At 30.5% G+C, this 21,265-nt stretch overlaps 3 protein-coding genes across 12 annotated transcripts; all 3 read right to left on the reverse strand.

Moving 5' to 3' along the window:
• Nucleotides 1–460: 460 nt before the first annotated feature.
• LOC139808354 (major facilitator superfamily domain-containing protein 6-like) lies at nt 461–5,296 on the reverse strand. The gene is made up of 9 exons (XM_071770242.1): nt 4,050–5,296; nt 3,509–3,807; nt 2,924–3,263; nt 2,566–2,756; nt 2,336–2,472; nt 1,757–1,872; nt 1,413–1,658; nt 847–993; nt 461–760 (listed from the first exon to the last, which is right to left on the reverse strand). The coding sequence occupies exons 1-9, from the start codon at nt 4,105–4,107 to the stop codon at nt 690–692; spliced, it is 1,605 nt and encodes a 534-aa protein (XP_071626343.1). The 5' UTR covers nt 4,108–5,296; the 3' UTR covers nt 461–689.
• Nucleotides 5,297–6,392: 1,096 nt separating this feature from the next.
• On the reverse strand, nt 6,393–11,044 carry LOC139808352 (major facilitator superfamily domain-containing protein 6-like). 9 transcript variants are annotated; one of them, XM_071770230.1, is made up of 11 exons: nt 10,681–10,971; nt 10,385–10,442; nt 9,737–9,914; nt 9,123–9,421; nt 8,470–8,809; nt 8,092–8,282; nt 7,851–7,987; nt 7,619–7,734; nt 7,266–7,511; nt 7,042–7,188; nt 6,393–6,944 (listed from the first exon to the last, which is right to left on the reverse strand). In XM_071770230.1, the coding sequence occupies exons 3-11, from the start codon at nt 9,792–9,794 to the stop codon at nt 6,871–6,873; spliced, it is 1,608 nt and encodes a 535-aa protein (XP_071626331.1). In that variant the 5' UTR covers nt 9,795–9,914; nt 10,385–10,442; nt 10,681–10,971; the 3' UTR covers nt 6,393–6,870. The 9 variants fall into 9 exon arrangements, with proteins under 9 accessions (XP_071626331.1, XP_071626338.1, XP_071626334.1 ...); XM_071770237.1 differs by lacking the exons at nt 10,385–10,442; nt 10,681–10,971 and adding an exon at nt 10,981–11,044 and having other exon boundaries at nt 9,737–9,885; XM_071770233.1 differs by lacking the exons at nt 10,385–10,442; nt 10,681–10,971 and adding an exon at nt 10,981–11,020.
• A 2,092-nt stretch (nt 11,045–13,136) lies between these two features.
• Nucleotides 13,137–18,271, reverse strand: LOC139808353 (major facilitator superfamily domain-containing protein 6-like). Of its 2 annotated transcripts, XM_071770239.1 has the most exons (10): nt 18,187–18,271; nt 16,332–16,542; nt 15,813–16,111; nt 15,157–15,493; nt 14,787–14,977; nt 14,572–14,708; nt 14,349–14,464; nt 14,002–14,247; nt 13,727–13,873; nt 13,137–13,641 (listed from the first exon to the last, which is right to left on the reverse strand). In XM_071770239.1, exons 2-10 carry the CDS (start codon nt 16,387–16,389, stop codon nt 13,565–13,567), a joined length of 1,608 nt encoding a protein of 535 aa, XP_071626340.1. In that variant the 5' UTR covers nt 16,390–16,542; nt 18,187–18,271; the 3' UTR covers nt 13,137–13,564. The 2 variants fall into 2 exon arrangements, with proteins under 2 accessions (XP_071626340.1, XP_071626341.1); XM_071770240.1 differs by lacking the exon at nt 18,187–18,271 and having other exon boundaries at nt 16,332–16,782.
• Between the last annotated feature and the right edge of the window lie 2,994 nt (nt 18,272–21,265).

Genomic DNA, 21,265 nt, shown 5'->3' on the forward strand with positions numbered 1-21,265 from the left:
TTATAATTACAATGTACTTGCGAGCCCGAAGAAGATGTTTTAACAATATGCACATATATTATTTTTAGCTGTTGCATATAACATTATGCATATGATTATGCATATGTCTGTTATTATCTACAAAAAGTAAAAAAAAATCACAATTACCATAATGTCATAAATTTAAAAATATTTTACTGACAATGCTCATAAAATTTTTGTACGCATTGTTATGTATAAATGGACAGATAAATTTGCAAGTATTAAATATTCGTTCATGTTTAACTTTTGCGATATTTTGTTCATAAAATTATCAAATAATTAAAAAAAAATAATAAGAAGAATTGAGACTAAAGAACGATGGGTAAAATGAGCCGGTTTTGGCTTAAAAAGTGTAATATAACGTAAATTATACATGTATTTTTTTGGATTGCTGAATATAATCGTATTCTTATCTTATAGCATTTTTATTCGTCTAAACCCGTGGAAAAGTGATCAAATATCGACATTAAAGGTCGAAATAAATTACATTTAATAGTAATTTAATATAGTAATTTAATTACAATTTTTCTAAAAATCTGTCGCATAATATTTGTAACAAAATTGTATTATGTAGAAACATGACTAATTATAGCGATTTATCGTAATTTACATAAAAATATCGTATTACAATTTCTCTTATTATATAAAGAAGAGTAAGAAGAGTCATGTCATGATTCTGCTACTACACAGTGTCTATGCGCATCATCCGGTGTTTCCCATTCAACATTGTTGCGCGAATCTACAACAAAAGAAACCTGCTGCTCTTTGACAATATTCTGAAAAAAATTGTCACAATTTGGCTATTAAAATTATTTCATTCCTCACCTGGTGTTTTATGCTTTATGTATAAAATATAAAGAATAAAATATGTTAATGCAGAAAGTGCTGCAAATACTGAAAATATTCTCATAGTTATTGTACCGCCAAATGTCTTATACAAGATACCACCTATCAAACTGCCAACCGACATTCCTAGGAATAATGTAACATTTCAGAGCGATAACAATTATTTGAGCACAAAAATACATAGTATACAGGGTTTCTATAAAGTTTTTTGTTACCCCTATATTTCGCAAATGGCTCAAAATAATAAAATAAAAATAAAAAACCGCGAAATACGTGTTCGATCATTTCGAGAGGCTATTTTTAAATTACTTTCTTAAAAGAATTTAAAAAAAAAAAGTAACTTATAAAAGAGTAGCCCCTCGAAATGATCGAACACGTATTTCGTGTTTTTTTTATTATTTTGAGCCGTTTGCGAAATATAGAGGTGACAACAGACTTTATAGAAACCCTGTATACATATTATTTATATAATATATGAATTATATGTAAATGTAAAGTTTTTTAAATAGAGTAGTTCTCGATGAATGCAACCAAGCAAATTTTACCAAAACCGTCATATATGCCTTGAGCAAGTGCTTGAACAGTAGCTGAAGCACCGGGTGGTGTTACTACGTTCATGTATGCTATTATTGTTGCTAAGCAAAGGGCATACGATGGTCCTTGCAGGATTAATTCTATCGGCACTATCCACCATGGCGTTGGAGATAGAGATACTAATGCCAGCCGAAGTGAGGAGCATACAAAACAGAATATAAAAGTGTAACCATATCCAAGCTTCTCCAGTATTTTGCCTGAAAAAGAAATAATAATTTTTAGGAAAAAAACTGTATTTAATTATGTATTACCGTCGTATATGTAACAAATTTTGATGAGAAGTAACTAAAGTTACCAGAAAAGAAGAGGAATAATACTTCGCCACCGAAAGTTTCCGCTGCTATGACTAATCCTTCTATCAATTTAACTTTATTCATATAACCGGTCGCGATAGCGATATCTTCTAGATACCTGTAAAATCAAATTACATTAAATATAATTAATTTTTAGATTATACGACTGTATAAGATATACAATCAAACAAAGGGAAAAATGCCGTAATTGGTCAAGACTGGATATATCTCGTAATTTTCGCATATTATTCCGTTTATTCCGAATTTCTTGTGTATATTTTAATAAAATTAAATTGATATTAATTTAATTGTGTGATTGTATCGTTCTGGCTTTGGTTGAGACTGCGTTATGTTCGAAAGTAACGGCGCGTGGTCTGCCAGGACAAAGAATTGTACGTAAAAAGTCACTCAAGAATTAATATATTATTCGGACAAGCAAGATCCAGTCCCTGACTGATTACGCCGTTTTTCCCTTTGTTTGATAATTAATTTTATTTTAAATCTTATTTTATCTGTTATTTTATGAAACGACAGATAAGCGAATGTATATTGTCGCCGTGCCGAAAGGGATAAAAGTTTACCACAACAAAAAGTTACGCTTGATAGTATATTGGATACCGGCAAAAGCAACAAAACACAAAAATATAATAATAGATTTTGATTTCAAAAGTGTAAATACATCCTTCAATATGGTTGCCGATCCTTTTTCAAGTGGTATCTGCAACAAAAATCTGCATGCAATAAGACAAAAACGAAACTATGCGCCGTTGATCTAGATTATGTTCTATTTTGAAATGCATAAAACAATCACCTGCAATTTTATACAGCAGATCAAATCGACGCAAATAAATATGAGCACGAGAATAAGCATTGGGGTGTAATTTTTATGAATTTCGTCTTGTGACCATAAGTCCACCATATATCCGGATAAACATGCTGCAACGCCATAACCCATTGTGGCCCACAGTCGCTGTTTTCCAAATTTTGACTGTTTACCTTGTCCTGGAAAGGAAATCTTTATTTTAAAAATAATATATCTTATATTTACATAATATTATTTTATAAAACTATAAAATTATTTATTGTAAAAATTTAATTTGTATGATTTGTATGACCAAAGTTTCATATTTTTTGGCAATCAGCACTAAAATTTATGTTTAGAAACACACCTAATATATGAAAACAAATTGCATCTCCTATGCTCATGGACGTAAAATAACTAATCTCGCCAAAAGACCACAAGAGAATATAACTCCAAAAACTAATAGATGTATATACACATTCATTTTTGAAATTATCACAAGTGACTTCGCAATTATAATTATTTGTTACATTTTCTTGGCTCAATGACGTCTCATTGACATTTAACAAGCATGCCGTATCTGGTGAGATAATTGCTCTCTGTTGGTCTGGATGAAAAGACAATCCCATGGAAAAATTCATATTGTTGCATATCCAACGACAAGCAGTGTCTTTTGTACCGTTACACGATGCAATCGCTGATGCATGCTTAAATAAAAAACAATTAAAGAATTAAACTAAACATACTTTCCTTTGACTAACAAGCACAAACAATTAAATTTTATTGATGATATGCTATTTTATACTCTTAATATGTTTAAGCAATTTTTCAAAATTAATTGACATATATATATTATACATAGAATATAATTATATAAATTAACTTATATGTTTATATGTATTAACATATTACTAAGTGGTATTATAGACTTTTGAAATTAACTTTAACTTACGTATTCCATTTCGCATTGCGATAGAGATGCATACGAAATATTTTGAAAATGATGATCCAGCAACGTTGGGCCTGGCAATGACGGTAAAAAGAATATCATAAGATAAGAGCCATTTGATACTATAATCAATATTATAAAGATGAGTTTTCTCCATTGAGAATAGTCTGTGATGAAGCCAAATATTAGTTTCGCTATCAGGCCCAGTATTGGAAAAATTGTGCCAATAATACCTACAACTAATGGCGAAATACCAAGTTGCTTTCCGTAAACTGGAATATATGGAAAAGTAGTACCAGCACCTAAATAATAGGAAGTTATTATTAAATATGTAATAAAATATAATGCATTAAAATACGTTACACTGTAGTAACGTGTATTCTTTAATTAACATTTATATATTTGTGTGTGGTACAGATTTTTATATTAAATATAAAAATAATTTTTTTTATTTTAAAATCTACTTTAAATTTAATTTTTTATAATCTGTGCATGTAAAAGAAAGAGGATATTATTATATATATATACATTTATGATTACTTACTCGCCACGTAAAAGAAATAATGCGCCTTTATACGCAGATGTCCGTAATTAATCTTCATGATTTATAATTGTGAGAAAAAATAAATTGTGATATTTTCTTCAAATTTATATCCCGCTACTTTTCACTTTTACATAGAAATATCAGGTAGTTAAATCTGTCGAATTCAATAATTTTGAAACTGCTTGCTACAAATGTCGATAGAATGTCGGCAGAAACATAACAGAATATTGGTTGCGGTCCACTTGACGCTACAAATGCTTCGAAGCATTCTTTTTCTCCTTTCTTTCAATGAAAAAAGAAGGAGAAGAAGAACGCTTCGAAGCATTTGTAGCGTCAAATGGACCGCGGCTATTATAGCAAATTAACTGCAAAATCTGCCATTTCTCTTGCCAGCAGCGTCTGCCGGTACGATACGTGTTTATAGACACAGATATTACAAAATTTGTTATAATATTTAAGCAAATTTTGTCGTTATTCTGCGAACAGTTTGATTATTAGGAAAGTGCTAACATACCAAAATTATTTAGATCCCATGAAAACACACTTGACGAAGCGAATAAAATTTCAATTGTTGGCGACTGTGTACTGTTATACGCTGCGTTTTGAAAAAATTGTTTTTCAAATTTATATCATATATCTATATTTATTTATATTATTCCCTTTTTCTAAAAAAAGGCATGTTGTCGATACTTGCATATCGGATATCTTGAAGTTTATTGTTGCCGCTTTTCCGCATTGCCGATTGGTTCTCTCGTTGCGCTTCATGAGCAGCTGTCATTGTATATTTTGACAGTGTGCAATGTTAAAGCTATATAGCGCGCGCGAAGCACGCGTCTGTGATGTCTAGTATTTTTAAATAACGAGTGTGATAATCGTTGCGTAAAATATCTATTGTCAGCAACATAAATAATAAAAAATTTTAATTTTAATACACTTAGGATCTAATAATTTCGTTGACAGTTTGAATTATTAAATTTTTCTTATCTGTATGAATAACAAAACTTATGATGACAATATACTTATAATGACAATATGACAATATACTATTAAAGCATTAACAAAGACGTTTCAACAAATATGCACAGGTCATTTTCAGTCCTTGCGTAAAGCATTATTTATATTATTATCTACACAAAAAATAAAGTGTATTATATATATAATTATCATGTTCTCGTGAATTTAAAAACTTTTCTGACGATGTATTATAAAATTTTATATCGTCAGATATATGATGGATTTGTTGTAAGTACTAATAAACGATCCTCCGTTCATAATATTATAGTTCAACTTTGAGATATTTTGCTAATAAAATTATTAAATAATTATAGAACATAAAATTATAGTAAGAATCAAAATTAAATTTGGTTTATCCATGCCACGCATATGTTAGATTTTGCACATTATGTGTAGAATTTTAATAAATTAGTAGGATATTTAATTTTATATCAAAGCCAATAATTGTCAATTCAGTTATATCCGTTATATGTGCCCTTCTGTATTTATTATGTTAAAACATAACGATCGCGGAAAAAACAGGCCCTGGTCGCGCGATAAAAGGAAAAGAAAGAGCTGAGGTGGTCGTGCACTAATTAGTTGCGAGCCTTGTCCAAGCTTGAGACGCATTTGTTATATTATAATCATAATCTACGACACTAATAAATACACACTACATCTTTATGGGAGCTCAGCCATGTGTTGCAAGATACGAAAGAAGATGATGTTGCGAATTTTTGAGACTGTCCTGCGGGACGATGGTGACGACGACGGCGGCGGCGATTAGTGGAGACGGTGACCGACGAGATTTAATGGTTATTTTAAGTTCTTTCACATACGTATGGAGAATAACGGTATAAAATATACGTCATTTGTTGTGCCTGATGTTCAATATCTTCAAGTTCTTCGAGTTCTTTGAATTTTTTCGAGCTCTATTTGGTATATGTTATTCTCCGTCAGTTTTTCAAAGATTCATCAATGAAGTTTTTAGAGATTTTAAACAATTTATATGAATGATTTAATTGTTTAAAAACGAACGGATTGGAAAATTTCAAAATTGTTTTGAAGACTACTAGCCAAGCCGGATTCGATCAATTGGAAAAAGCGTCATTTTCCGCAGCGAAAGGTCGAATTTCTCGGATACATAATCGAACGCGGAACTATACTATACTGTCTGAACGACAAACTGAAGTCGTCATGTATTTTCATGAAAATTTTTGAAGCCAACGCTATACTATTCTATTATAATTATTAAGAATGTTTTTTTCTAAGAGCTCTGTTAATATTACGAGTAGCCACAGTAGCATTATTCTTTAATTTAAATTTATACACGATAATTTCGTACAAGAAAATTATTCGATGTTCACCCTAATTTATGGTTATTTTTAACTTTAAATAAAACAATAAAAAACGTTTTTTTAAAACATTTATAAACATAATAACTACGATAATAAACGTAACCATTATAAGCAATTAAATTGTACATAAGATTATGTTGCAGAACTAATACAACTGAAACACTGATACACACATCAATATTTTCATTTAGCGGAAATCCGACATTTCTTATATGCACCATAATCTAATACCATGTATATGTTATGAGCTATCGCCAGCTATCGCAACGTGTATTTGTAGTAATATCCGCTAAGAATATTAATATAATGCTACAAGATTGCGTTAAAATTACAGTTTCTTTAAGAATCTATTTTGTATAATAATCATAGTAAAATTGTATTGTGTAGAAACGTTACAAATTATCGCAATTTACCGTGATTTACAAAAAAATATTGCATTGTATTTTTTTTTATTTTGCATATAAAAAAGATTAAGATGTTTCTGCTATTACACAGTGTTTTCGTGCATCATCCGGATTTTTCCATTCAACATTATTGCGTAAACCTACAATTAAAAAAAAATTGATACTTTTCGACAATATTCTGAAAAAAATTTGTCACAATTGTCACAATCCGGCTATTAAAGTCATTTGATTCCTTACCTGGCGTTTCATGTTTTAAACATAAAACATAAAAAATAAAATATGTTAATGCCGAAAATGCTGCAAATGCTGAAAATATTCTGAAAGTTATTGTACCGCCAAATGATTTATATGAGACACCTGTTATAAAACTACCAAATGCGAACCCTAGAAATATTGCAATATTTCATTAGCAATTGAAAAAAAAAAATATATATCATATAATTGTATGTAAGTAATCTTACCGAAACTATCATGCATGCTTTGAACAAGTCCTTGAACAGTAACTGACGTACCGGGAGGTGTTACTACGTTCGCATAGGCCGATATTGCTGCTAGGCAAAGTGCATACGATGACCCGTGCATGATTAATTCTATCGGAATTATCCACCATGGCATTGGAGATAGAGATATTAATCCCCACCGAATTGCGTAGCATATAAAGCAAAATATAATAGTGTAACTATATCCAAGCTTCTTTATTATTTTGCCTAAACAGAATAATGCAATATAATATCTTTTTAAAAAAAATTATTTTAGTTACAGTTTTAGTTATTGTTTAGTTACAAATTGTAATAAAAAGTTACTAATGTATTACCAGAAAAAAAAAGAAATGTAATTTCGCCACCGAAAGTCTCCGCTATTATGATTAATCCTTCTATCAATTTAATTCTGTTCATATAACCAGACGCAATAGCGAGATCTTCTAAATACCTATAAGTCAAGTTACATTGATAACTAATTTTATTTCAATTCCTTTTATAAAATGACAGATAAACTAATACACATCACATATAAGTATTGCCGCTCCGATAGAGATGAAAGTTTACCAAAACAAATAGTTACGCTTGACGGTATGAAGGATACCGGCAAATGCAACAAAACACAAAAATATAACAATAGATTTAGATTTTAAAAGTATAAACACATCCTTCAATATGGTTGTCGATCCTTTTTCAAGTGGCATCTACGTAACAAAAATTTATGATAACATGAGAACATAAAAACAAAACTATGTACTATTATTACTTTAGTTTATTTTTGAATTTGTAATGCATAAAACGCAATCACCTCCAATTTTATACAGCAGATCAAATTGACACAAATAAATACGAACGCGAGAATAAGCATTGGGGTGTAATTTTGATAAATTCCGTTTTGCGACCATAAGTCCATCATATATCCAGATAAACATGCTGCAACACCGTAACCCATCGTGGCCCATAGTCGCTGTTTGCCAAATTTTGACTGTTTACCTTGTCCTAGGAAGGCAAACTTTATTTTAGAAATAATAATTTTACTTTACATAATATTATTATATAAAAAAACTGTATAAAAACTATTTATTATAATAATTTACTTTTTATAGCTAATTTATTAATAATTTATGGCTAAACTTTTATACGTCGGGAAGTAACTCTAAAATTTATGTTTATAAAGTTTACACACCTAGTATATGAAAACACATTGCATCGCTTATGCTTATGGAAGTAAAAAAACTAGTCTCGGCAAGAGACCACAAGAAGACAAAACTCCAAAAAGTGTTAGATGTATATACACATTCATCTTTGAAATTATCACAAGTAACATTGCAATTATAATTATTTGTCACATTTTTTTGGCTCAACGACGTCTTATTGACATTTAATAAGCATGCAGTATCTGGTGAGATAATTGCTCTTTGTTGGTCTGGATAAAAAGACAATTCCATGGAAGAATTTATATCGTTACATATCCAGCGGCACGTAGTGTCTTTCGTACCATTACACGATGCAATCGCTAATGCATGCTTGAATAAAAATCAAATTAGAAATGAAATTAAACATATTCTCCTTTGACAAGCACTAACAATTAGATTTTATTGACGAAGTGCTGTTTTATACTTTTGGAATATTTAGCAAAATTTTGTATTCAAATTATACGTTGTTTTAGAAAGTTTCAAATTATATTTAAAATATATATTATATACACAATAAAATTATACAAAAAATTATTTATATCTAAATTTATATAAATTAATATTTTATAAAATAATATTATAGACGTTTCACTATTAACGTTTTATCAAGGAAATTCACAAATCCGAGAAAATGGAAACTTACATTTTCCATATCGCAAGTTGATAGAGATGCATAAGAAATATTTTGAAAATGCTGATCCACCAACATTGGGCCCGGCAATGACGGTAAAAAGAATATCGAAACACAAGAGCAACTTGATAGCGCGACCAATACTATAAAGATCAATTTTCTCCATTGCGAATAGTCTATGATAAAGCCACATACTGGTTTTGTTATCAGATGCAGTATTGAAGAAAATGTGCCAATGGTACCTATAACTAATGGCGAAACACCAATTTGCTTTCCATAAACTGGAATATATGGATAAGAAACACCAGTACCTGAAATAATAGAATGTTTTATTATTAAATAGGATAATAGTAATTAAATAGTATAATATAATGTATTAAAATATATTACACTGTATAGTAACATGTTATAACATTATTATTAAATGTATAATATAATGTAATGTTTTAAAATGCATTGTATTTCTTAATTAACGTTTATATGTTCCGTAGTACAGATTTGTATATTAAATATAAAAATAATTTTTTTTGTTTTGAATTCTACTTTAAATTTAAAATTTTATAATCTGTGCATGTAAGAAAGAGGATATCATTAAGTATATACATGTATTTAATGATTATACTTACTCGCCGCGAAAAAGAAATAATGCGCCTTTATACACAGATGCCCGTAATTGATCTTCATAATTTATATTTGTGAGAAAAAATAAATTGTGATATCTTCATCTGTGTCCCGTTACTTTGCACTCTTACACAGAAATTTCAGGTAGTCAAATCTGTCGAGAACAGATTTTGAAACTGCTTGCTAAAAATGTCAATAGAATGTCGGCAGAAATATAACAGAACATAACAGCAAATTGACTGCAAAATCTGCTGTTTCTCTTGCCAGCAGTATCTGCGAAATACGTGTTTATAGACACGGATATTACAAAATTTGTTGTAATATTTAAGCAAATTCTGTTGTTATACTCTATACTGCAAACAGTTTGATTATTAGGAACATGCTAACAATAGTAACAATTAAAAAACATATTATTTTATTACTCGACTAACTGGCAACAATATAAATAGTAGGCAATGTGCTTACTATTTATATTGTTGCCAGTTAATCGAGTAATAAAACAATATGTTTTGTTTTTAATCACTGGCGAAGGAAGTTATTTTTAAGTAAAACTTTTTTAGGCACGGTAGTGAGTTCGATTCGCGACACGGCAAAGCGACACAAACTTTACGACACGAATTTTGCGACACGAAAAGTTATGGCAAAGCCCTTACCTTCAAAAGTTTTACTTCTAACGCGCGTTCTAACGTGGCGACCACGCGTTCATTTTTTCTAGACTACTGAACCCTTTAACTTCTATGTATCCAACTTCTACTGTACTCGTTATGTAATAGTAAAAAAAATATATAAGAAACGTATATTTCTTCCCAAAATTTTTTCTAAAAACGTTATACAATTTAGTTCGGACAAAGAGAAAAGCTGATAAGATATAAGAAACAACTAGAAACTAAATCAAATAAATATACTTTATATAGAGCGCTGTAAATGTCTGAATGTTTATTTGTCTTACATTTTTCAAACTATCGACATTTAATACCAAAATTATTAAAGTACCAAAATTATTTAGATCCTATATGAATACACACTTCACGAAACGAATGTAACTGCCATTGTTGGCGACTGTGGTACTGCTATGCGCCTTGAAATGATTGTCTTTAAAATCTATTTTGAAAAGCTGATAAGATAAGAAACAACCATGGAAACTAAATCAAATAAATATACTTTATATAGGGCGCTGTAAATGTCTGAATGTTTATTTGTCTTAGATTTTTCGAACTATCGACATTTAATACCAAAATTATTAAAGTACCAAAATTATTTAGATCCTATGAATACACACTTCACGAAACGAATGTAACTGCCATTGTTGGCGACTGTATACTGCTATGCGCTGCGCCTTGAGAAATGATTGTTTTTAAAATCTATTCTTAAATATCGAGTGTGGTAATCGTTGCGTAAAATAGTAATTGTTGTCATAGGAACATAAATCAGTGGTCGGAATTAGTTGCACTTTCGAGAGTTTCGTGGCGATTTTCGAGATCTGCGCCTACTTCTCTCCTCTTGCCTCTCCGCTCGGCCGGCGAGCCCTACAAGTGACTAGTGTGTGCTTGAGCGACATGCTCGTCACTTGTAGGGCATGATTGTCGAGAGGAGCGTTAAGGGGAGAGAAGTAGACGTAGCTCTCAAAAATCATATTAAATATACAAATAATTCTGACCACTGAGTTATAAATAATAAAAAATTTCAATTCCTCTCAATACACTCAGGATCTAATAAATTCTTTGATGTTAACAGTTTGAATTATTACGTAAAATATTCTTATCTATATGAATAATAGAACTTCTAATGATAATATACTTGTAAGCATAAAGGTGCCTTTTCACGTTGACGCTCGACACTCATTTACAAAAATCTTCTGAAATAATATCTTTTATTTACATATATATATATCCATAAAATATTATTACTTGAAGATAATTAATATTTTACGTATTTTGAAGTCATGTTTGATTGTACTGGGACGATTAACGATTCAGCGACGACGCTGAATATTAAACAAATTCAACTCCATTCGCTAGCGTCAAAGCGAAACCACCATGCACGTTCACCTTGTTGCCGCTCATTTTCAGCATCTCATGAATTGGCACCTAAGAAAGACGTTTCAAAAACATGCCATTTTCAGTCGTTGCGTAAAGCATTATGCATACATCTATCATTATCTGCAAAAATAAATTGTGTTATAATTATCATGTTCCTGTGAATTTGAAAACTTTTCTGACGACGTTTTCCATCGTTATATATATGATGAATTTTTAAGTACTAAATGATCTGATCATATTAATTCAACTTTTGAGATATTTTGCTTATGAAATTATCAAATAATTTTAGAACATAAAATTATAGTAAGAATCAAGATTAAATTTGGTTTATCCATGCATATATTAGATTTTGCATATTATATGTAGAATTTTAATAAATTATTAGGATATTTAATTTTAGATCAAGGCCAATAATTGTCAAGTCAGCGATATCTGTTATAGGTATGTGTCCTTCTGTATTTATTGTTAAAACATAACGATCGCGAAAAAAACAGTCGTCCTCGCGCGGAAAAAAGTGCTGAGGCCGTTATGCGAATTAGTTGCAAGTTTTGTTCAAGCTTGAGACGCATTTGTTGTAATCATATACGTGACACTAACAAATTCTGCACACTACAACTTTTTGGAAGCTCAGCCGAGATCGAATAGAACAGATTTAAGAGACGTGTGTTGCGAGATATCGGAGAGGATAATATTGCGAGGTTTTAAGACGGTCCTGCGGGTGACGATTTCGACGACGACGACGGCGGCGATAGTAAGAATTAAGAGTGAACGACGAAAATTGATAGATGCATATGGAGAATACTGGTATAAAATATATGTCATTTGTCCTGCCTGATGGTCAATACTTTCGAGTTCTTCGAATTTTTTCGAATTCCATTTCGTGTACCTATTATGTAATTCTCCGTCAGTTTTCCAGAGATTCGTCAATAAAGTTTTTAGAGATTTAGTATAACAAAATGTTGTCTTAATTTATATGGATAATTTAATTGTTTAAAAACGAGAGTGAACGGATTGGAGAATCTCGAAATTGTTTTAAAGACTACTAACCAAGCAGGATTGATGATTAATTAGAGAAAGTGTCATTTTCTGCAGCAAAAGATCGAATTTCGGATACATCGAACGCGGAACCATACGACTGTCTGACAAACTAAAGCCGTCATGCATTTTCATAAACCGTGAGATGTCCGACAAGTGCAGGACTTTTCAGGTTCGAGCGGCTATGTTTGAAAGTTTTTGAAACCAACGGTATACTATTCTCTTATTAACAGTGTTTTCTCTAAAAGCTCAGTTAATATTACAAGTAGCCGCAGTAGCATTATTCTTCAATTTAAATTTGTATAAGAAAATTATACGAGTTTCACTAGAATTTATGTTTATTTTCAACTTTAAATAAAACAACCAAAAAAACTTAATAACTACAACAATAAACGTAACTACAACTATATAATGATAAGTGATTAAATTGTGATTATGTTATAAAAATAATATAACTGAAACATTGATATACCATAATTTTCAATTAGCGGACATCCGACATTTCATATATGCACTAACCTAATATTATACCATGTATGTATCCTGAGCTATCGCAACATGTATTTGCAGTAATATTCGCTAAGGATGTAATATAATACTACAAGATTACGTTAAAATTACAGTTTTTCTAAGAATCTGTCGTGTAAAATAATAGTTATGAAATTATATTTTGTAGAAACGTTACAAATTATCGCAATTTGTCGTGATTTACAAAAGAATATTGCATTATATTTTTTCTTAATATACATGCAAAAAAGATTAGAAACATGTTTCTGCCACTACACTATGTTTTCGTGCATCATCCGGATTTTTCCATTCAACATTATTGCGTGAATCTGCAATAAAAACAGTTGATACTCTTCGATAACATTCTGAAAAAAATTGTCACAATCCGGCTATTAAAGTTATTTGATTTCTTACCTGGCGTTTTATGTTTTAAATATAAAACATGAAAAATAAAATATGTTAATGCCGAAAATGCTGCAAATGCTGAAAATATTCTGAAAGTTATTGTACCGCCAAATGATTTATATGAGACACCTGTTATAAAACTACCAAATGCGAACCCTAGAAATATTGTAACATTTCATTAGCAATAACGTCTATTAATTGCAAAAAATATATATATCATATATTTGTATGTAATTTTATGACAAAATACTCATCGATAAGTGCATCTGTATAAGTAATCTTACCGAAACTATCATGCATGCCTTGAACAAGTCCTTGAACAGTAGCTGATGTACCGGGAGGTGTTACTACGTTTGCATAGGCCGATATTGCTGCTATGCAAAGTGCATACGATGACCCGTGCATGATTAATTCTATCGGAATTATCCACCATGGCATTGGAGCGAAAGATATTAATCCCAACCGCAGCGCGTAGCACACAAAACAAAATACAATGGTGTAACCGTATCCAAGCTTCTTTATTATTTTACCTAAACAGAATAATGCAATATAATATCTTTTTAGAAAAAATGATTTTAGTTATAATTTTAGTTATTTAGTTACAAATTGTTATAAGAAGTTACTAATATACCAGAAAAAAAGAGAAATGCTATTTCGCCACCGAATGTCTCCGCTATTAAGGTTAATCCTTCTATCAATTTAATTCTGTTCATATAACCAGTCGCAATAGCGAGATCTTCTAAATACCTATAAGTCAAGTTACATTGATAACTAATTTTATTTAAATTCCTTTTATAAAATGACAGATAAACTAATACACATATATTGCCGCTCCGATAGAGATGAAAGTTTACCAAAACAAATAGTTACGCTTGACGGTATGAAGGATACCGACAAATGCAACAAAACACAAAAATATAACAATAGATTTAGATTTTAAAAGTATAAACACATCTTTCAATATGGTTGTCGATCCTTTTTCAAGTGGCATCTGTAACAAAAATTTATGGTAACATGAGAACATTTAGTTTATTTTTGAATTTGTAATGCATAAAACACAATCTCTCGCCTCCAATTTTATACAGCAGATCAAATCGACACTAAGAAATACAAGTGCGAGAATAAGCATTGGGGTGTAATTTTTATAAATTTCGTCCTGCGACCATAAATCCACCATATATCCGGATAAACACGATGCAACACCGTAACCTATTGTGACCCATAGTCGCTGTTTGCCAAATGTTGACTGTTTACCTTGGCCTGGGAAATTTAATTAATGTATATAATATTATTATATAAATTTAATTAATATCTATATTATTATATAATATTATTATATAAAAACTATAAAACTATTTATTATAATAATTTATCTTATATGGCTAAAACTTTATATTTCGGCAATTAACTCAAAAATTTTTGTTTATAAAGTTACACACCTAGTATATGAAAACAAACTGCATCGCTTATGCTCAAGCAAGTACTGAAAGTAATCTCGGCAAGAGACCACAAGTAGACAAAACTCCAAAAGGTGTTAGATGTATATACACACTGATCTTCGAAATTATTACAAGTAACGTTGCAATAATTATTTGTTACATTCTTTTGGCTCAACGACGTCTCATTGACATTTAATAAGCATGCAGTATCTGGTGAGATAATTGCTCTCTGTTGGTCTGGGTAAAAAGACAATCCCATGGAAAAATTCATATCGTTACATATCCAGCGGCACGTAGTGTCTTTCGTACCATTACACGATGCAATCGCTAATGCATGCTTGAATAAAAATCAAATTAAAAATAAAATTAAACATATTCTCCTTTGACAAGCACTAACAATTAGATTTTATTGACGATGTTCTGTATTATACTTTTTTGAACTATTTAGCAAAATTTTTTATTCAAATTATACATTGTTTCAGAAAATTTTAAATTATATTTAAAATATATATTATATACACAATAAAATTATACAATAAATTATTTATATCTTAATTTATATAAATTAATTGATATTTTATAAAATAATATTAAAGACGTTTCACTATTAACGCTTTATCAAGAATATTCATAAATGTAAGAAAATGGAAACTTACGTTTTCCATATCGCAATTCGATAGAGATACATAAGAAATATTTTGAAAATGATGATCCAGCAGCATTGGGCCCGGCAATGACGGTAAAAAGAATATCGAAACAAGAGAGCAACTTGATAGCGTGACCAATACTATAAAGATCAATTTTCTCCATTGCGAATAGTCCATGATAAAGCCACATACTGGTTTCGTTATCAGGTGCAGTATTGAAAAAAATGTGCCAATGGTACCTATAACTAATGGCGAAACACCAATTTGCTTTCCGTAAACTGGAATATATGGATAAGAAACAGCACAACCTATAATAATAGAATGTTTTATTATTAAATAGGATAATAGTAATATTAAATAGTATAATATAATGTATTAAAATATATTACACTATAGTAACATGTATTTCGTAATTATTTATATAATCGTGGTACCGATTTTTATAATATAAATGTGAAAGTAATTTTTTTGTTTTAAATTCTACTTTAAATTTAAAATTTTATAATCTGCGATAATGATTATACTTACTCGCCTGGAAAAAGAAATAGTGCGCTTTTATACACAGATGCTTATAATTGATCTTCATGATTTGTATTTGTTAGAAAAAACAGATTAGTGATAAGCTTCTCTTGTAAGTTTTTCGTCTCGCTACAATACACTCTTACATAGAAATCCAAGATTTGACGAGAACAGATTTTGAAACTGCCTACCACAAATTATCTCTCAATAGGATATCAATCTGCTAACAGAATATAATGGTAAATTGACTGCAGAAATTGAAACTGCAGAATCTGCTATTTTCTCGCCAACAGGAGTTCTCCGACATAAGTTTAACATTATGGACATAGATATTATCGGATCTGTTGCATTATTATACGGTTTTAGTCGGACGAATCCTTTCTTCACATTGCTTTATTTTGTAATGTAAGTATATAAATTTATAAATATGTAGAGGCTCTATATATAAAGAAATTCAAATTAAATTTAGCCGCTAAGATTTATTTTGCAAAACTAATAATTAATACAGTCAAAAGTAGTCAAATAACGTACGTTTCGACCATTTTTGGGGTCATCTTCATCGCATTGTCTTAACATTTAAAATAATGAGTATTGGACTCCCGAAATATAAAATAAGATCAGGAATGGCTATAAGAGTCAGACGCAGTTGTCAGTGCGTAAAAAAACTTAAGCGATTTCATCAATCGAATATATATTCAAACAAGGAGAATGGGAGTAACTATTAACTTTTTTATATATTTCACTGAAGATGGTTCAATCCCGAGCCGAAACGTTTGAATATATATTCGATTGATGAAATCGCTTCAGTTTTTTTTACGCACTGACAACTGCGTCTGACTCCTATAGCCATTCCTGATCTTATCTTAACATTTAAATTCACCTAAATAAACCGCGTGAAGGTCATAATAATATTTAACATTTTGAAAGAACGAGTAACTCATTTTTCCGCCTGCGTGAATTAATAAATATGTAGAGGCTCTATATATAAATAAATTGAATATAAAATATAAAAAAATATTAAATATAATTATCATTGCACATAAAATATCACTTTATGATAAGTAAGAAATTAAAACACATTACGAATATTAAGAAATAAAAAATATCAAGGAATAAGAACGTTAAGATAAAACAATATTTTCTTAAAGCATAGTACCTAGATGAAAACGTTCTTAAAAGTCTGTTACTTAAAAGTCATGCACCAAAATAATAATTTTAAATTAGCTCTTATCAGACGATGTATGTACTTTTTTCCTTGTCACTGCCCAGTAAGCAAGAAACATCAAGAAACATTTCAACTACATTGCAGCAAAACGTTGTAACGTTAATTCAATATAGTTAAAATTTTCTTTGATGTTTCTTGCTTACTGGGTGATGTTTAGTAAAGGATTTATTTTCGGATTTTTTAGACCTATATGAATACCGGTAGTACTTCCATTGTACACATTATTTCAGCTGAATTGTACATAGAAACCTTTCATGAACATCACGTAAACGTTTTAAATGTTATGTTTCTATGTTATGATTTTTAGATGTACCAATGACGTTTTAGTGTTATTTAGAAACTTTTTGGAAACTTTAAAATGTTTCTGAAACATTTCTGTTGAGTTTTGTGCTATGTGAGTTCTATATTTAAGTAAAAACGACAAATGTTTCGGATCTTTATAAGACCATCCTCGATGTCGCACAACAATTAAGTCATTCGATTAAAAAGTTAATATACGTTACAAAAAAATTAAATTAACGCAACAGTTGAATCGCTGAATTAGGAGTGAAGCGTATTTTAAAATTGTAATAATTTTATCTATTTAGAACAATTCTGTGGGGTTATAGAAAAAGTAAAAAAATTAATATGTATACGTACATCAAAATTGTTTGTTTCATTCTGCCGTGAATTATGTTGTAGGGTCGACATTTCGGTTACGATGTGTTCTGTTAACAATAAACTGACAAAATACTCGGCGGCGAGAAAACGATATCGTATATATAGACTGACAGGAATGAAAAGGGAGGGGGAAAGGAAAAGTAGAGAAAGCACGGAGCTACTAGGGTGGGAACAGATTAAAAACAGGAAGATAATCTTCTGAAAAAAATTCAGTATCATTTTGCTTTATCAGATATTATTATAATCTCTTACGGTGTGATGGCTCTATGTCTAAAATCTCAACGTTGTCCCAATCAAACTCACGATACGTCTGTAAATGATGGCACGAGATGACAGAGGGGGAACCAGACTTTTTATCAATGTCAATCTGTGTTCCTTAACTCTGGTTTTCAATTGTCTTTTGCTTTGGCCAACATAAGTTACCTCACAGTCTTTACAGGGAATTTTATAAATGATGTTACTGTAGGCAAGCTTGTCGAGATTGTCCTTGCCTGTTTTAATAAATCTTTTTAGAGGATGTGAGACGGAATAAGCAATATCAAAATCTAAATCTTTGACCAAACTTTTGAATTTATCAGACGTAAATTTGACGAGGGGAACAGTAAAGTATTTTTTGCTGCTAGATTCTAATGTAGTATCTTCACTTTTTTTTTACAGAGAACAATTTGTTTCAATCTATTTTTTATGGTGGAGAAGATGAAAGATAACGGGTAACCATTATCTAAGAGCACTTATGAATACTGATGAATGAATAATTAGATTAAAGTTCTTCACGTGATACTGCGGGTGTGAAACCGAATTAATCTTGTCAACTGGGCCAAAAATAACGCCTCGTTTATGGGAGATTGGATGGTGTGAATGGTAATTAAGCCCAGAAAAGGTGCAGGGTTTACTTATACCAATCGAAAATAAATTTTCCGTCTCTCACCATCACAGTGACATCAAGCAAGTTAAGCCTATTATTTTCACTAATTTCCATTGTGAATTGTAATCTCTTATGTAGAGAGTTGAAAATTTATAAAATAAAAGATCAAATAATTCAGATGGAGCGGCCATAATAACGTCGTCCACGCATCTACGGAAAAACGGTACGTAAAAAGGTAACAAATGGATCGCTTTTTCCTCAATGTTCTGCAGTGTAATGTCGGCAATGATTGGTGAAAGAGGAGAACCCATAGAAGAGCCGAAAATCTGTTTATATATACGGTTATTAAAAATAAAAAAAAATGGAGTGTAACACCAAACGCCTAACAAAAACTCATCTTTTGGTATGTGAGTTCCCTCAGAAATAGAGTTCCATCTTTTTTCAATACTATTAATAGCTAATTCTATAGGAACATTAGTGAATGAGAAACGACATCCAACGAAATCAATTTGTAATTTGGTTCCAATGTGATGCCGCTTAACTCATTCACGAACTGAGAACTATTTTTTAAATGCGTAATAGGAATTGTAATGTCTTTGTAAATAATGTTATGTAAAAATGAAGCTAAAACATATAACGGACTATTAATCGATGAAACTATAATTCTGAAGGGACATTCCGGTTAATGGATTTTTGGTAAACCATAGGCTCTAGGAAGAACACCATCAGTTGTAAGTAGTGCTCTGTATTCCTGTGTGAGATAAACTTCCTCTTCTTCCATCTCATAAGTAACTCACGTAGATCGTTGGTGATCGTCCTTAAAGGATCATTTTTTACCACGGTATACGTCTCAGGGTCTGAAAGTGTTTCCTCCATTTTTTTTGTGTAGTCATCTCTATTGAAGTCTATATGGTAACGTTGCTCTTGTCAGCTCGAGTGAAAAGAATGTTTGGATGATCCAGCATAAATTTATTCGTGGTTTTTCACCAAGACGACAGCATTTGATCTACAGGATTCATTTTAATGTGATTTTTATAAAAATTGTTAGCAATGCGAATAGATCGGTTTCTAATAGGCTGGCTGATTTCTTCTCTATACCAAAATAGGTTTTTCTCAATATGTTTAATAAATTCTACTACTACTTTTTTCTTCCCTTTCTTGGTAACAGGCATGTTAAAACAGTCGCCCAGTTGTAAGAGAGACATGACATCATCAGGAATGTTGGTATTAGAGAGATTAAGGAACCATTTTTCATGATGTTTGTTTAATGGAACTTCTAGTTCAAACTTATTTGGTGAGATTTCTATTGTGTGCATATATTCTGCTTCAAAATTAGCAGGAGGATTAAAGGAGCAAGCAATGTTTGATGGAGATCTCCGAGAGGAAGAACAGTAATATTTAATAGATAAAATTATTACAAATTTTACAATACGGTCCACTCCTAATTCAGCGATTCAACTGTTGCGTTAATTTAATTTTTTTGTAACGTATATTTACTTTTTAACCGAATGACTTAATTGTTATGCGACACTGAGGATGGTCCTATATAAAGGTCCGAGAAACGTCGTTTGTTGTTTTTACTTAAATATAGAATATATATGAACACCAACACCTTGTTACGGCTCGACGCTCCATTTTCTTCAAATAAATATACTTTATCTAAAATATGGAACCCTGTGAACATCTTAATGTTTATTTTATTTATATTTTTCGAACTGCATCAGACTAATATAAAGTACTGGTATAAGTTATTTAGATCCCGTTGATACACATTTGACAAAACGAATGCAACTGCGATAGTTAGCGCACTTTGTACTGTTGTACGCTATGCATTGGAACGATTATTTTCAAAATTATTTTCTGATCCAAATATCAAGAGTGATAAATCGTTGCATATTATCAGATAGACTACATAAATAATAAGAAATTATATAATTTGAATGCACTTATAAGCCTAATAAATTCTTTGACGTTAATAATTTCAATTGTTAAGAAAAACATTTTTTTCTACATTAGAAAACTTATAGTTACAATATACATATGAGCTTATGTAAAATGTTTCAGCAATATGCACATATCATTTTCATTCATTGCATAAGAATATGCATAAAACATTATGCATATTCTTTTTATTATCTACAGAAATTAAATATGTTATAATTATTATGTTCTAAATTTAAAAAGAATTTTCCG

The sequence above is a fragment of the Temnothorax longispinosus genome, chromosome 2 (assembly GCF_030848805.1).
Source record: "Temnothorax longispinosus isolate EJ_2023e chromosome 2, Tlon_JGU_v1, whole genome shotgun sequence".
NCBI classification, from domain to species: Eukaryota; Metazoa; Arthropoda; class Insecta; order Hymenoptera; family Formicidae; genus Temnothorax; species Temnothorax longispinosus.

Bases quoted from the DNA above. Each gene is read 5' to 3' on its own strand.
- LOC139808354 (XM_071770242.1), bottom strand. From the start codon at position 4,107: ATGAAGATTAATTACGGACATCTGCGTATAAAGGCGCATTATTTCTTT. The intron at 3,264-3,508 runs GTAAGTTAAAGT...TTTTTATTTAAG, and splicing joins CGCAATGCGAAATGGAATAC to CATGCATCAGCGATTGCATC. The intron at 761-846 runs GTGAGGAATGAA...CTTTTGTTGTAG, and splicing joins CATAAAGCATAAAACACCAG to ATTCGCGCAACAATGTTGAA.
- LOC139808352 (XM_071770237.1), bottom strand. From the start codon at position 9,794: ATGAAGATCAATTACGGGCATCTGTGTATAAAGGCGCATTATTTCTTT. The intron at 7,735-7,850 runs GTAAACTTTCAT...CTTGACTTATAG, and splicing joins AAGCGTAACTATTTGTTTTG to GTATTTAGAAGATCTCGCTA. The intron at 6,945-7,041 runs GTAAGGAATCAA...TTTTAATTGTAG, and splicing joins TTTAAAACATGAAACGCCAG to GTTTACGCAATAATGTTGAA.
- LOC139808353 (XM_071770239.1), bottom strand. From the start codon at position 16,389: ATGAAGATCAATTATAAGCATCTGTGTATAAAAGCGCACTATTTCTTT. The intron at 14,978-15,156 runs GTGTGTAACTTT...TAAATTTCCCAG, and splicing joins AGTTTGTTTTCATATACTAG to GCCAAGGTAAACAGTCAACA. The intron at 14,465-14,571 runs GTAAACTTTCAT...CTTGACTTATAG, and splicing joins AAGCGTAACTATTTGTTTTG to GTATTTAGAAGATCTCGCTA.